Raw genomic sequence first — 12040 nt, forward strand, 5'->3', positions numbered from 1 at the left:
TTGATTTCATTCTCTCTCCCTCAAAAAAAAAACATGATAAAAGCCATTAAATAAATTTTATGCAATTAAAAAATTATTTAATTAAAAAACAAATCTCATCTAGAAGAAAATATCAGCTGCATTAATGATTAAATAGAAAAATTGTGTATCTTGGAAAGCAAATATGAAAAAAAAAATAAAAAAAATGCCAGAGTGAAAAAGCTGTATGCTGCTTTACTAAGCTAAATGTATTAGAAATTGTATCAAAAATTTCGGGCATGTAAATAAATTGTATCAAAAATGTCGGGCATGTAAATAAATTATTTGCTTTAGTCTCTAGTACACTTTAGACCCTCAACAATTTTGAAGTGGCTGGAAATGAAGGAGAGACAGATTTAATAATGGTACAAAATAGAGAAAAGTACATCAGTTAAGAAGCCTGTTCTCTTATCAGCCAAATTGGGCGCTAAAAATACTGTCTTGTGTGGTAGTTAAATAATACAGTAAAGTATTGTTTTCTGCCTTTTTGACTAAAAGGATTACAGAATATTTGGATGACACATCTACCTTAACATCTACAGTATTTAATATTGATCATGGAATTATTCTCTCGTTTCAGTCACAGATATCTATCAGCGTTGAAGAATGGGAAGACACAAAAGAAACCAAAGAAACATCATTAAATCGTAACAACCATCGAAACTCCACATCCAGTGACCAAGCGGACCACCCTTTACTGAGAAGGAAGAGTATGCAATGGGCCAGAAGACTAAGCAGAAAAGTTCCAAGACATTCCAACAAAACATCCGAGAGGATAAGTCAACAGAGGATGACGTTGTGTCGAAGATCAGAACGGCAAGAACTTGCAGCATTAGTAAAGAACAGAATGAAGCATCTGGGTCTTTCAACAGCAGGTTATGGTATGTTAAACATATCTAAAAAAATGTGTGCTTGGTGTGACCTCATGTACCTTACGTAGCTCTATATAAATCAATTTAGCCTAAGCTGGCTTATAGAAATTGTACTATTAAAGACACATTTTTTAGCTATGGGTTACACATGAGCACATTTCTAGAAATGTGTTTCAGCAGATTCTGTTGAATTGATTGGTAGATTCCATTCAGTCCAAATAAGTTTTGTATGAAAACTGCTTTTATTGCAATGAAAAGAATTTTATTATGCTCTGAGGTTTCTCCAGACACCAAAACATTAAAAACTAAGTGGAGGGAAGGAGTTAAAAAAAAAGCCCTTTATACGCACAGCTACTAGGACCTCACCTGAACTCCGGTGCTGAAGCCAATGCAGTCATGCAGTTACATGACCTTATGGGCCTCAAAGCTGGAAGAACTGTGCAGAGGGGAGGAGGCATGTGTAGGCATAGGAAGAGGTGAGAATAAGAGTATATGTTTTTATTTTATCAATTCCCATCCCTAAAATGAATACAGGAAAATAGTGGCCAGCTGGCCACCATTTTTGTGGATGTATGTGAATCAAATTCCAAAAAATTCAGATTCACCAGAATCCAAAATTTTCTGAAATGTAATTAATTTGATTACAAATCGATTGATTCATTTCTACTATGGATATAAAAATGTAAAATACTATAACCGTTATCATAAGTCCTTCACACACCTGTCACAATAATCTTTCCATAAAAAAATTCTTAAGAATATAAATCTATATTCTTCAATTAAAGCAAACTTCCTAGTTTTCCCATTAAGATTTTCCCTTTCCAATATAAAGTCAGGTTTACAGAGGCACCAGTAACATATTTTCTTACAACCATATGCTCAATAAAGAGTATGAACAGTGGTGATCCTTGAGATACAACCCCATTAAGTTAAAAATTAGATTTTTCATCTGACAGAACTCAAGTATACTTATTTAATATTAACTTATTTTAAAGAAGTTGTCCACTGCTTTCACATTGATGCCCTATCCATAGGATAGGGCATCAATGTATGATCAGCAGGGGTCCTGCATGTGGCACCCCCGCCGATCAGGCGTTATCGGTGCCGGCGGCGCCCACTGGCCGGAAGTCCTCACCTGAGGTGCTTTGCCATCAAGTTGCACTGGCCAGCACTTGTTACTGCACATCCGCGTCCCATTCAATTGAATGGGAGGCGGATGTGCAGTACCCCGCAGTGACCACTACAACTTGACCACGAAGCACCACAGGTAAGGATTTATGGCTGATCGGCAGGGGTGCCGCATGCGATTGGCGTATAGGGCATCAATGTGAAAGTAGTAGACAACTTCTTTAAGACAATAATTCCACTTGTAGTTCTTGACTTCTATTATTATATTTGTTACTGTATTCAGAGACATTCCTCCTAACGTAAGACTACCTTGCCTTTGTATTACATGTATGAGATAGTTGTAGTCAACAATATAGAGACTCTGAGTCCTAGATTTATCAAGACTGTTGTTGGAGTCAAAGGCACCTGATACATTACGATGTGCACACCTCTTAATGGATCAGAAGCATCTTCAGAGTGGTGTGTGCGTCACAAATCTTACTCCATTTAGAGACTGGAATAAGATTTGTGGTGAAAATATGCCTCAGCTCATCGTGACTTAGATAAGTGGGCATTGCCCCATACCACTTGTCTTCCACCACTTTTTGGCAGGGCTGACCAAAACTGGTGTGCAAACAAAGCCAAAAGTTGTAAAATTGTTGTGCTACATTACACTGTAAAAAGATTTTGCAACTTTTCAAAGTGTTTTACATCAGATTTCTGGCATAAAGACTTTGATAATTCAGAATATTGATTCATTATGTTATTGTATTGGAAGTTATTATATAGCCCATGAGTAGTCATTTCTAGGTTTACCAGTGACATAATGCGAAATTCTTTGACCCAGTGAATAAATGAGCAGACGCAACTGAACCAATGAGCATGTCTATTGTTGCATATCCTGAAATAATTATGCCAAGTCTCTTGGATACTTTTTCATTGAACATTAAGGGGGCACTCAAAATACCAACTTACTTACACTTTGGACATTATTATATGGAGTATCCTAAAAGAGAAAAAAGATGTGTCACTGTCTAAGCATAGTGAGTATATGTCAAGTTGCAAAAGGCGAGTTGAATAAGAAAACCTGCTCACCTGATATAGTTGTGCTGCCTGAGGGACAACTCTCGTTTTGGTTTGGATTCAAAAGTGATAGACTGCAGCTAATCCCAGAGAGACAGGGGAACCGCTTTCAGGAGATTCCCACAGTGGAAGAATGAGAAATGGAGACCAGGATCAGTGCTGTCTTCTGTTGCCACAATTGTATCAAGGACGATTGAATCAACCCTTGGCAATATAAATTACACTATATATGGGATTTTGAATGGGTAAGGTATTCATGAAAATGGAGACACGAGAGCTTCATAAATCCATTATAACACCATGTAGTTGTTTTGCAGTAAGACATAAATAAAAATGAAGAAAGAAAAGAAACAAATGAATGGAAGGAAGGAAAGACGGAAAAGGGGACAAAAAGAGAAAAAAATATATTTTTTTCTTAAAAGTTTTTTTTCATAATTTTTATTTTTATTTATTTATTTTGTACAGTGTTATCACATTTTTGTATGCACTATATATTGAACAGATGGATTTTAGTAACTTAACCTTTCCTTGTGGCAGAAAAATATAAAACAGAATCAGGGTTAGGGTGGCACAGTGTGAATATAGTTCCAAACAAAAGTACAGAGCAAGAGTTAAATAGACACATGATTAAACCTTTCCCTCCCCTGCCCTCTCCACCTCCCCTATCCACTTCTTGGTGGTGGAGGATATAAAGTTGGATAAATATATTTTTATTATACACCAGATGAAGGCTGCAAGTAGCCGAAACTCGTTGTGTAAACTAATGTTTTAATAATCTTTTTTTTTAAAATAAATGCTCATTGAAGCAATCAAAAAGACACCATCCTTGATTCAATCATGGCAACAGAGGAAAGCTCTGATCCTGGTCTCCATCTCTGACACTTTGGACATTGATAGTAAAGTGATATTTTTTTAGTGAAAGGGTAAAAGTTCTACAATTTTTTTTCTTAGAGCCTTATGCTGACTGGTTCATGCTAACTCCCATGAACATACTCCAGTATACTCTTCATTGTGAAAATAATCTAGTAGTTTTTCATCTTAGGTTTATAGAAAAAAGAAGATATAATACTAATGGAAACTTCTTATAGCAGCAATACACTCTCGATCACAAGCATAGTGAATACACATACTGTTCACAGTATGGTAAAATGCAATCATATAAAAAATGAAGGAGATGGTCCGTGGGAGTTCAAGTGGTTCAAGGAAAATATTTTAAAAATCATATGAAAATCATGTTGGGGTAGAGAATTGGTTTATAAAAGAACTCTAATGATATGGTATTGTGAAATATGTAAAGAATGACATGTATATTTGTTTACATACATACATAGCTATTTCTTTCCATTACCTTGTCAATATGTACAGAAGTGCCATAACGTACCAGCAAAATTGATTCAATAAGAGATTGAAAAGAAGGCAGCATTTTGAGAAAAAACATTGAAAAGTGTCAATGTGATGCATAGAGCCTGAATATAAGCAGAGTGTATTTGACTGTCAGGACAATCTATCAGCGTAGCACACATGAGGACGTTAGCCGAAAGATCAATTCTTGTGCTGTTTGGAGCAGTGTATAATGATGGTGATGCACATCTGCAATGTAATCCATTTCTATTCATGAAATAGCAATGTGTAATATATTCTACAAACCATTCCTTTTTTAGCTGTCTTTTATCGCTCCAGGATGTAACATTCCTCCCGTGAGTTTTAAAAGAAGATTGAAAGTATTTCTTGTAAGAATTTATCTCTCTGATAGACAGAGATACATAACCCTCTTGTTTTGTAAAAACAAAGCCTTTACTCCAAGGCTCCAACCTTGGTTTCTTCCTTTCAGCCATTTTTCATTTTTAGTAGGAGTTTCTTTTTTTATGTCAAATATTTACTCATATATTATAACTACTAATCTCAAGTACTGTAATGCATAAATGTAGGGACAATTAATATAATAACGTGCTTCCTGCCTGACATCCATGCTATCACACAGAATGTATGGATCTTGATGAACAATGAACCATTTCAGGCCAATCTTGTATTAGTAAGCAGGGCAGTAACTTTAGGGGGAGTCGGAGTCTGCATTCAATACTAGGTCATTTTAGGTCAATCTGGTCCATTGCCCATCTTAATGGGTTAATCAAAATCAAGAAAAAAATGGGCTGACGTAATAATATACCATAAAATTAATGAAAAAAAACATTACTCATCTTGTAAATCGATCTCTGCTCCAATTCCACTCCACATTAGCCTTCATTTATTTTGCCAGAGTGATAAAGGCATGGTACGGCTGAGTCCAGTGATCAGATACAGTGGTCAAATGGGGCAACAATACATCATTGTCACAGGCTATTAAAGATCAGCAGGTTGTACTGCAGTGGATAAGTAAAGCTTTTTTATTGTTGTGTGGCGTATCCCAGCCCCCCTTCCCTCTCTTAAACCATTTTGCTGATCTTTGACAACTGTTGCCAAAAAAAGCCCAATAATATCACGCTGGAATTTAAAGGTTAAAATTGTGCTTATTTGTCATCAAGGTTCAAAAGCTGCTTGGTCATGAGTGTGTAAAAACAGCCCTCACCTTTCCCTGTAGCAATTTAGAAGTGATGCGTAATGTGACAAAGTAGTGAAGTATAGCCTGTGCATTTATTTTATCTTTATTATTCCAGTTAGTATAAGGAATTGTCTAATGAGGATAGCACATTAGCTGTAAGAACACAGATTTCACATTTTTTACACTTGCCTTCTATCTAAAGCTGTACAGAAAATCATGTATTGTCATATGATTTTGTAGTGAGTCTATATATGTACACAACAGTGCACTTTTTAGAATGACCTCTTTATCAGTCATCACCACTGATGAAATTGTACTATTGGCAGCTGAAGTTGGGTAATAAGAGCCTCTCTTGTCTTTAGCAGTAAATAACATTGAAGAATCCCTGTTTATTATCTTTAATGAATACTGAGTCTTGAAACTGTAAGATGCTTGTATTTACTTCTAGAAGAAGCACTCTACTCCATCTAGACTGTGTGCAAATCACTTACAAGTGGATACATCAGCTGAATATGACGTCCTATGTGTACAGTAAAACCTCTGTACTAGATTCAAGCAGATATTTTGAAAAATGAATTTGTCGAGTTCACTGAAGTCTCCCCAAAAATAGAATAAGTGTTGAATAAATTTGCTTCTAAGAGAAAGAAAGGACAAATGAGAATTGAGTGATTTAAATGGAATCGGTCAGCAAATTTTTGCTATTTATAGAGAGTATCATATTATAGTGCAAGTAAACTTGATTTCAGTCATGTATCACCTAGTTTACTGGGTGCAGCAGTTGTGACACAATCAGAGTTCTTAGATGCAGCATGTAGCAGAGCTCAGAAAGCTGCCCCTGCCCACACCACAACTTTCTATTTGCATTGTCTATTGCCAGTGAGCAGCTTATCAGAGGAGGGGTGTGTAGACTTGAGCTGTAGTCTAGCAATGATAATCTCTTAGTGATAAAGCCTTCATTGTAAGTAAACAGGACACAACCTAATTAGTGACACATCACTGTTTTCAATGTTTTAACTCCTAACTCATGCTGTCCTCAGATTACATCGCAAAATCCCTCTTACAGATTCCCTTTAATATTGATCTCCGTGTTTTCAGTGTGTGAAGAATACAAAAGGACAAAAGGCTGTTATTAAGGTTCTGTTACTGCAGTATATTTGAGATCAATCAATTCACAGTCACACTGAGTGACTATGCAGGTCCAGCACTTAATAATAATAATCTCTTTATTTATATAGCACTAACATATTCCGCAGTGCTTTACAATTAATACACATTATCGGCACTGACCCCATTGGGGCTCACAGTCTAATTTCCCTATCAGTATGTCTTTGGAGTGTGGGAGGAAACTGGAGAACCCAGAGGAAACCCACGCAAACATGGGGAGAAGATACAAACTCCTTGCAGATGTCGTCCTTGGTGGGATTTGAACCCAGGACCCCAGGGTTGCAAGGCTACTGTGCTAACCACTGAGCCACCGTGCTGCCCGTGCTTCATGGGGCCTGGGCCCTAAGAGCAGCACATTCAGAAACCAAATATGAGTTTAATAGTACTACCAATATACATCTTTTTTACCCTTAAATAACCATGGTTTTGCTAGCTGTTTTGATTGTCACTTTGTTTTTTTGCATAGACATTTACAGCACAATGGCAAATCAATGCAGGATTGAGAAATAACATTACAGGTGTCACCCTTTATAGTTTTTATATAAGCATAGTAATGATTTGAAGGCGATGATAATAAAGCAGTGAAACTCTCTACTTAATAGGTGTCATAATATTAGCATTGGAACGATTATCACTCTTGCGTAACCGTATCGCAGCCAACTCGTTTCAGTCTTTGTTTATTGTTTTGAAACTAGTCGGGGCTTATTAAAATGTGCCTTACCTCCTAAATCATTGGGCTACCGACATGACCTTTAATGCCTTCATTCATCGGCTGTTGTAAGATATTTATATACCATTAATAGGCATACAATAGGAAACAAACCTCTAACATGACGGACAAAAACGAACGAGATTGCACAACCTGTAATAGGAGACGTCAATTATTAAATAATGTCTCTTATTGTACGCGGATTAATGGATCCTGGTATTAAACATTGGATACATTGTCCCTTGGTTGAGTGCATAATATGATAGTCGGTCCAAAAAAATAACTTATGCTCAAGGTAAAATGAATGTAATCCTTGAAAAAGGTGAAGAAGCCTCGACATCAATATTGTCATAAGAAACGTCGGCTCGAGTTTGGAAAAAAAGGAAAAAAAGTGGACAGTAAAAGATTGTAAATGGGTGATCTGGAGCAATGAGACGAAAGCCAACAGGCTAGGCTCTAATGGGTGCAAATGGGTCTGGAACAAACAAGGGAAAAAGAGGATAACGGATCGAGAAATAGAAGGAAATGTCAAGATCAGTGGAGGAAGGGTGGAGGAAGCCTGAAGATACGGGGTTGTTTCACATCCAAAGGCGTTAGATACTTGACCAGGATCGATGTTGGTCTCAATGCGGAGCTATATGTGAGTATCCTACAAGATGAGTTACTTTGTACATTGAGTACTATGTGTATGAAAAGGACGTCATAGTGTTTTAGCAGGACAACGACCCAAAGCATACATCAAGACTGACGAAGAAATGATTCAAGGACAATGAAGTAGAGGTACTGGATTGGCCCCCACAGTTTCTAGACCTCAACCCAATCGAACACTTGTGGGTAGAGTTGAAGAAAAAACTGTATATATACCGAAGTGAGGTGACCAGTATGGACCAGCTTTGGAAATGTATAGAAGAGACCTGGGATCAGATTTCGGTCGATACATGTTTGAATCTGATCAAGAGCAAGAAGGATTCTGGCAGTGCTGAAAGACAAAGGTGGATTTACAAAATACTGAAAAAATAATAAAAATTAAAATTTCGGATTTTTAAAAAATGATAACAATGCAGTGACAAGAATCTGCAAATCTAATCATATACTAAATAGTTGCAAGTCAAATTTATGTATGAACTAATCAAGATGATGGTCTATGAAATAATGGTAGTCTCACGTTCGAAGGAGTAGTGGATGGTGCAATGTGGAGTCTGAAGTTCAAAACATTGTTACCCTTTTGCTGGTCACTGGAAGTCCTTGATTTTATATGCCTAATCCTATTGCATGCCACTTACGTTTATTGATAAATGGAGCCACTAGTGGACAATGGAGCCAGTAGTGGAATTAATGTTCCCATGGTGCTTTATAAAAGATAAAAAAGTCTACACTTATGCTCTAGACCTGTGCCACTCCTGCACTCTAAGTTCTGTGTCCCCCGCTGGTCTTCTGACATAAGTGTCACATTACTGCTGCAATCAGTAGCTGCTGATCATCTGCAGCCTTCACAATTAAGGCTGTGTGGCCACGATGCATTTTTTAAGCGTTTTTGCAGCGGCAATTCTGCTGCAGAAACGCTTAGAAAACGCTTGGTAGAAGGCCTGCCATGTTCCCCAATGATAATCCGCATGTGCTGTGTACATGTGCGGAAATTTCCGCTGCAGATTATCATTGCGGAAAAAAACGCAGCACTGCCAATTATTTTGCGGAAGCGCTGCGTTCTGGCCGCCATTGACTTGCATTGGAATGCATGTAATCCACATCAATGCATCTGTACATGCGGAATCCATGCGTTTCAATGTGCGGATGGTATCCGGGTCTGGAGAAGAGGAGACTCTCCTCCGGACCCGGGTGCCATAGAACATGTAAAAAAAAAAGAATAAAATAAAAAACAATTATTATATTTACCTTCCGATGGCCCGTGGTGTGCTTGTCTTTGCTTGCCGGCAGATCGCAGTGGACTGAAGGACCCGCGCTGACATCATTTAGTCATGTGACGGCAGGTCCTTCAGTGTAGTGTATCGCAAGCTGCCGGCAAGACAGGACAGATCAAATAAAGACTCCGGGGGCCATCAGAAGGCAAGTATAGATCCATTTTTTTATTTTTTATCATTCTTTAAGGTCACACTATATAAATCCATGCCTTTTGCATGGATTCATATAGTGTGACCAAGTTGTCAAGCACTTTCCAAGTGCTGCTAAAATCGCTTGGAAAGCGCTTGTCCACCTGCATGTGGAAATGCATGTGAAGAACGCTTCACATCAGCTTGTCCCTGGCAGGAAAAACGCATGTACAATCCGCATGCTTTTTTTCTGCCAGGGAGATGCAGAAACGCTCAGGAAAAAATCAGGAGCATTTCTGCATCGTGGGCACATAACCTAAGTCTGCATTTCTGCAGATTGGCTGCAGTGGCCACATGACATTGTTTACGTCAAGAGACTGGCGAGGGACACAGAAATGAGAGATGAGAAGCGACACCAGTCCATGATGTAAGTATAGATTTTTGTTTTTAATTTGTGCAGCACCCATTAATAGTCCAATTAATAGTCCAAATTAATAGTGGACAGCCCCCTTAAAAAGCACTCACATTTGACTCAAACATGCTTGCTAGTGGAGGAATGACCACCTTAATTTGCATTGGCTTTAAGGTTGGCCATAAATTAGGAATTTTCTGTCATATATGATTGATATGTGAAAGTTGTCATGTTGGAAAAGAATGCCATAAGTTAAACAGGACAATCAGTGATTGCTCTCTGCCATGATCTGTGGCCTGTTCTGGGCTTGAGGGTATGTAGACCTGTTAACTATTGCATCCGAGAACTACCAACACAACAGACTGATAGGTTCTTGCCCATTACAGATCTTTACAAAAGGATGGCTTCAGAATATTTTGTAGCGATCGTTCACCAGGTGATCATTCGTTTCTTGGCAGTTCAACCATCAACCCACTTCTGCCTAATGTGTAAGGCCACTTTTAAGACTATATGAACTTTGGAGTAAAACGTAACTGTAATTCCTCGCTTCTTATCTGTGTATCACTGTCCTTGTGCAGTTAAAACAACTTGTACTTTACATTTCCCAGAAGATCAACCAGCTTTCTCAAGATAACACTGCATCTTATATTTTTCTGTTGATTGCAGATTGATTTGATTCCTTTGGAGAATCTTTTGTTCTGCGCTTTGAATAACTCTGCCGCTCCTGCTTCCAATCCATGTTGTGATTATTGACTCAAAAATGATAAATTTGATATAATCTCAAGAGGGAGAACATCTGATGTTTACATAAAGTAGAGAACTTTGTATCTTGCAGATTTCATACATGAGACTGAATGATTAAATGTCTTCCAAGAAAGATTTCAAGATCCTGTTGTAAACTTTGATGGTGATTTGATAAATCCAAGGATTTGATTTTGTCCCATAAATAGCCTGTCCTGCCAATAACAGATGGACGATGAAAAAAAACAAAAAAAAAACAAAAAAACAACAACAACGTACCATGTGTATCTCCAACTGGGACTCTGATTGATCCCAGTCTGAATGGAGTGGAGGGTGGCCAGGTGCACCTATGCTCCATTCATTGTCTATGGAATGCTAGAGATAATAGGGATCGGCGTGGTTTTCAGAGGTCGGACCCCCGCAATCCGTAAGTTATCGTCCATCTTATGGCTAGGGGATAACTTAAAAACTTGGTACAACCCCTATAAAGAGAAAAATTAAGTTTGATTCCAGCACAATTGTTCCAAAGTGCTGTCCAGTCTCAGCATTAAAGGGGTGTCCCATGAATAACATTACTTATTCACAGTGGTTGGACCCCACAGATCCTGAGATTAGGAGTCCTGTCCTCCCCTGTATAAATGGAGCAACAGCGCACATACAGTTAGGTCCAGAAATATTTGAACAGTGACAAGTTTTTCCATTTTAGCTGTTTACCAAAACATATTAAATTTCCAGTTCTATAATGAATATGGGCTTAAAGTGCAGACGTCCAGCTTTAATTTGAGGGTATTCAAATCCTAATTTGAGTAAGTGTTTAGGAATTACAGCTCTTTAATATGTAGCTACCTCTTTTTAAAGTGACCAAAAGCAATTGAACAATTATCTCAAAAGCTGTTCAATAAGCAGCATGGGCTATTCCCTCATTATTGCATCATCAATTAAGCAGATAAAAGGTCTGGAGCTGATTTCAGGTGTGGCATTTGCATTTGGGAGCTGTTGCTGTGAACCCATAACATGAGGACAAAGAAACTCTCAGTGGAAGAGAAACAGACCATCATTAGGCTGAAAAAGAAATCCATCAGAGAGATAGCAGAAATGTTAGGAGCGGCCAAATCAACAGTTTGGTACATTCTGCAAAAAAAAGCCCACTGATGATCCTGGAAACTCAAAAAGACTTGGACATCCATGGAATACAACAGGGGTGGATGATGGCAGAATGCTTTCCATGGTGAAGAAAATCCGCTTCACGAACATCCACCCAAGTGAAGAACACTCTCCAGGAAGTAGGTGTTTCAGTATCTAAGTCTATCATAAACAGAAGACGTCATGAGAGCAAATACAGAGTCT

General features: G+C 38.0%; 1 protein-coding gene across 3 annotated transcripts in view; it reads left to right on the plus strand.

The window, feature by feature from the left end:
• Window positions 1-12040, plus strand: part of KCNT2 (potassium sodium-activated channel subfamily T member 2) — a 1642055-nt gene that overhangs the window by 1540691 nt on the left and 89324 nt on the right. For all 3 annotated transcript variants that reach the window (XM_073642937.1, XM_073642939.1, XM_073642938.1), the window contains one exon: window positions 599-899. In XM_073642937.1, the coding sequence (XP_073499038.1) occupies window positions 599-899 (301 nt within the window). The remainder of the gene's footprint in view (window positions 1-598; window positions 900-12040) is intronic.

Source organism: Phyllobates terribilis, unplaced genomic scaffold (genome assembly GCF_046119375.1).
Source record: "Phyllobates terribilis strain yellow unplaced genomic scaffold, ASM4611937v1 Scaffold_8__6_contigs__length_399053987, whole genome shotgun sequence".
NCBI lineage: Eukaryota > Metazoa > Chordata > Amphibia > Anura > Dendrobatidae > Phyllobates > Phyllobates terribilis.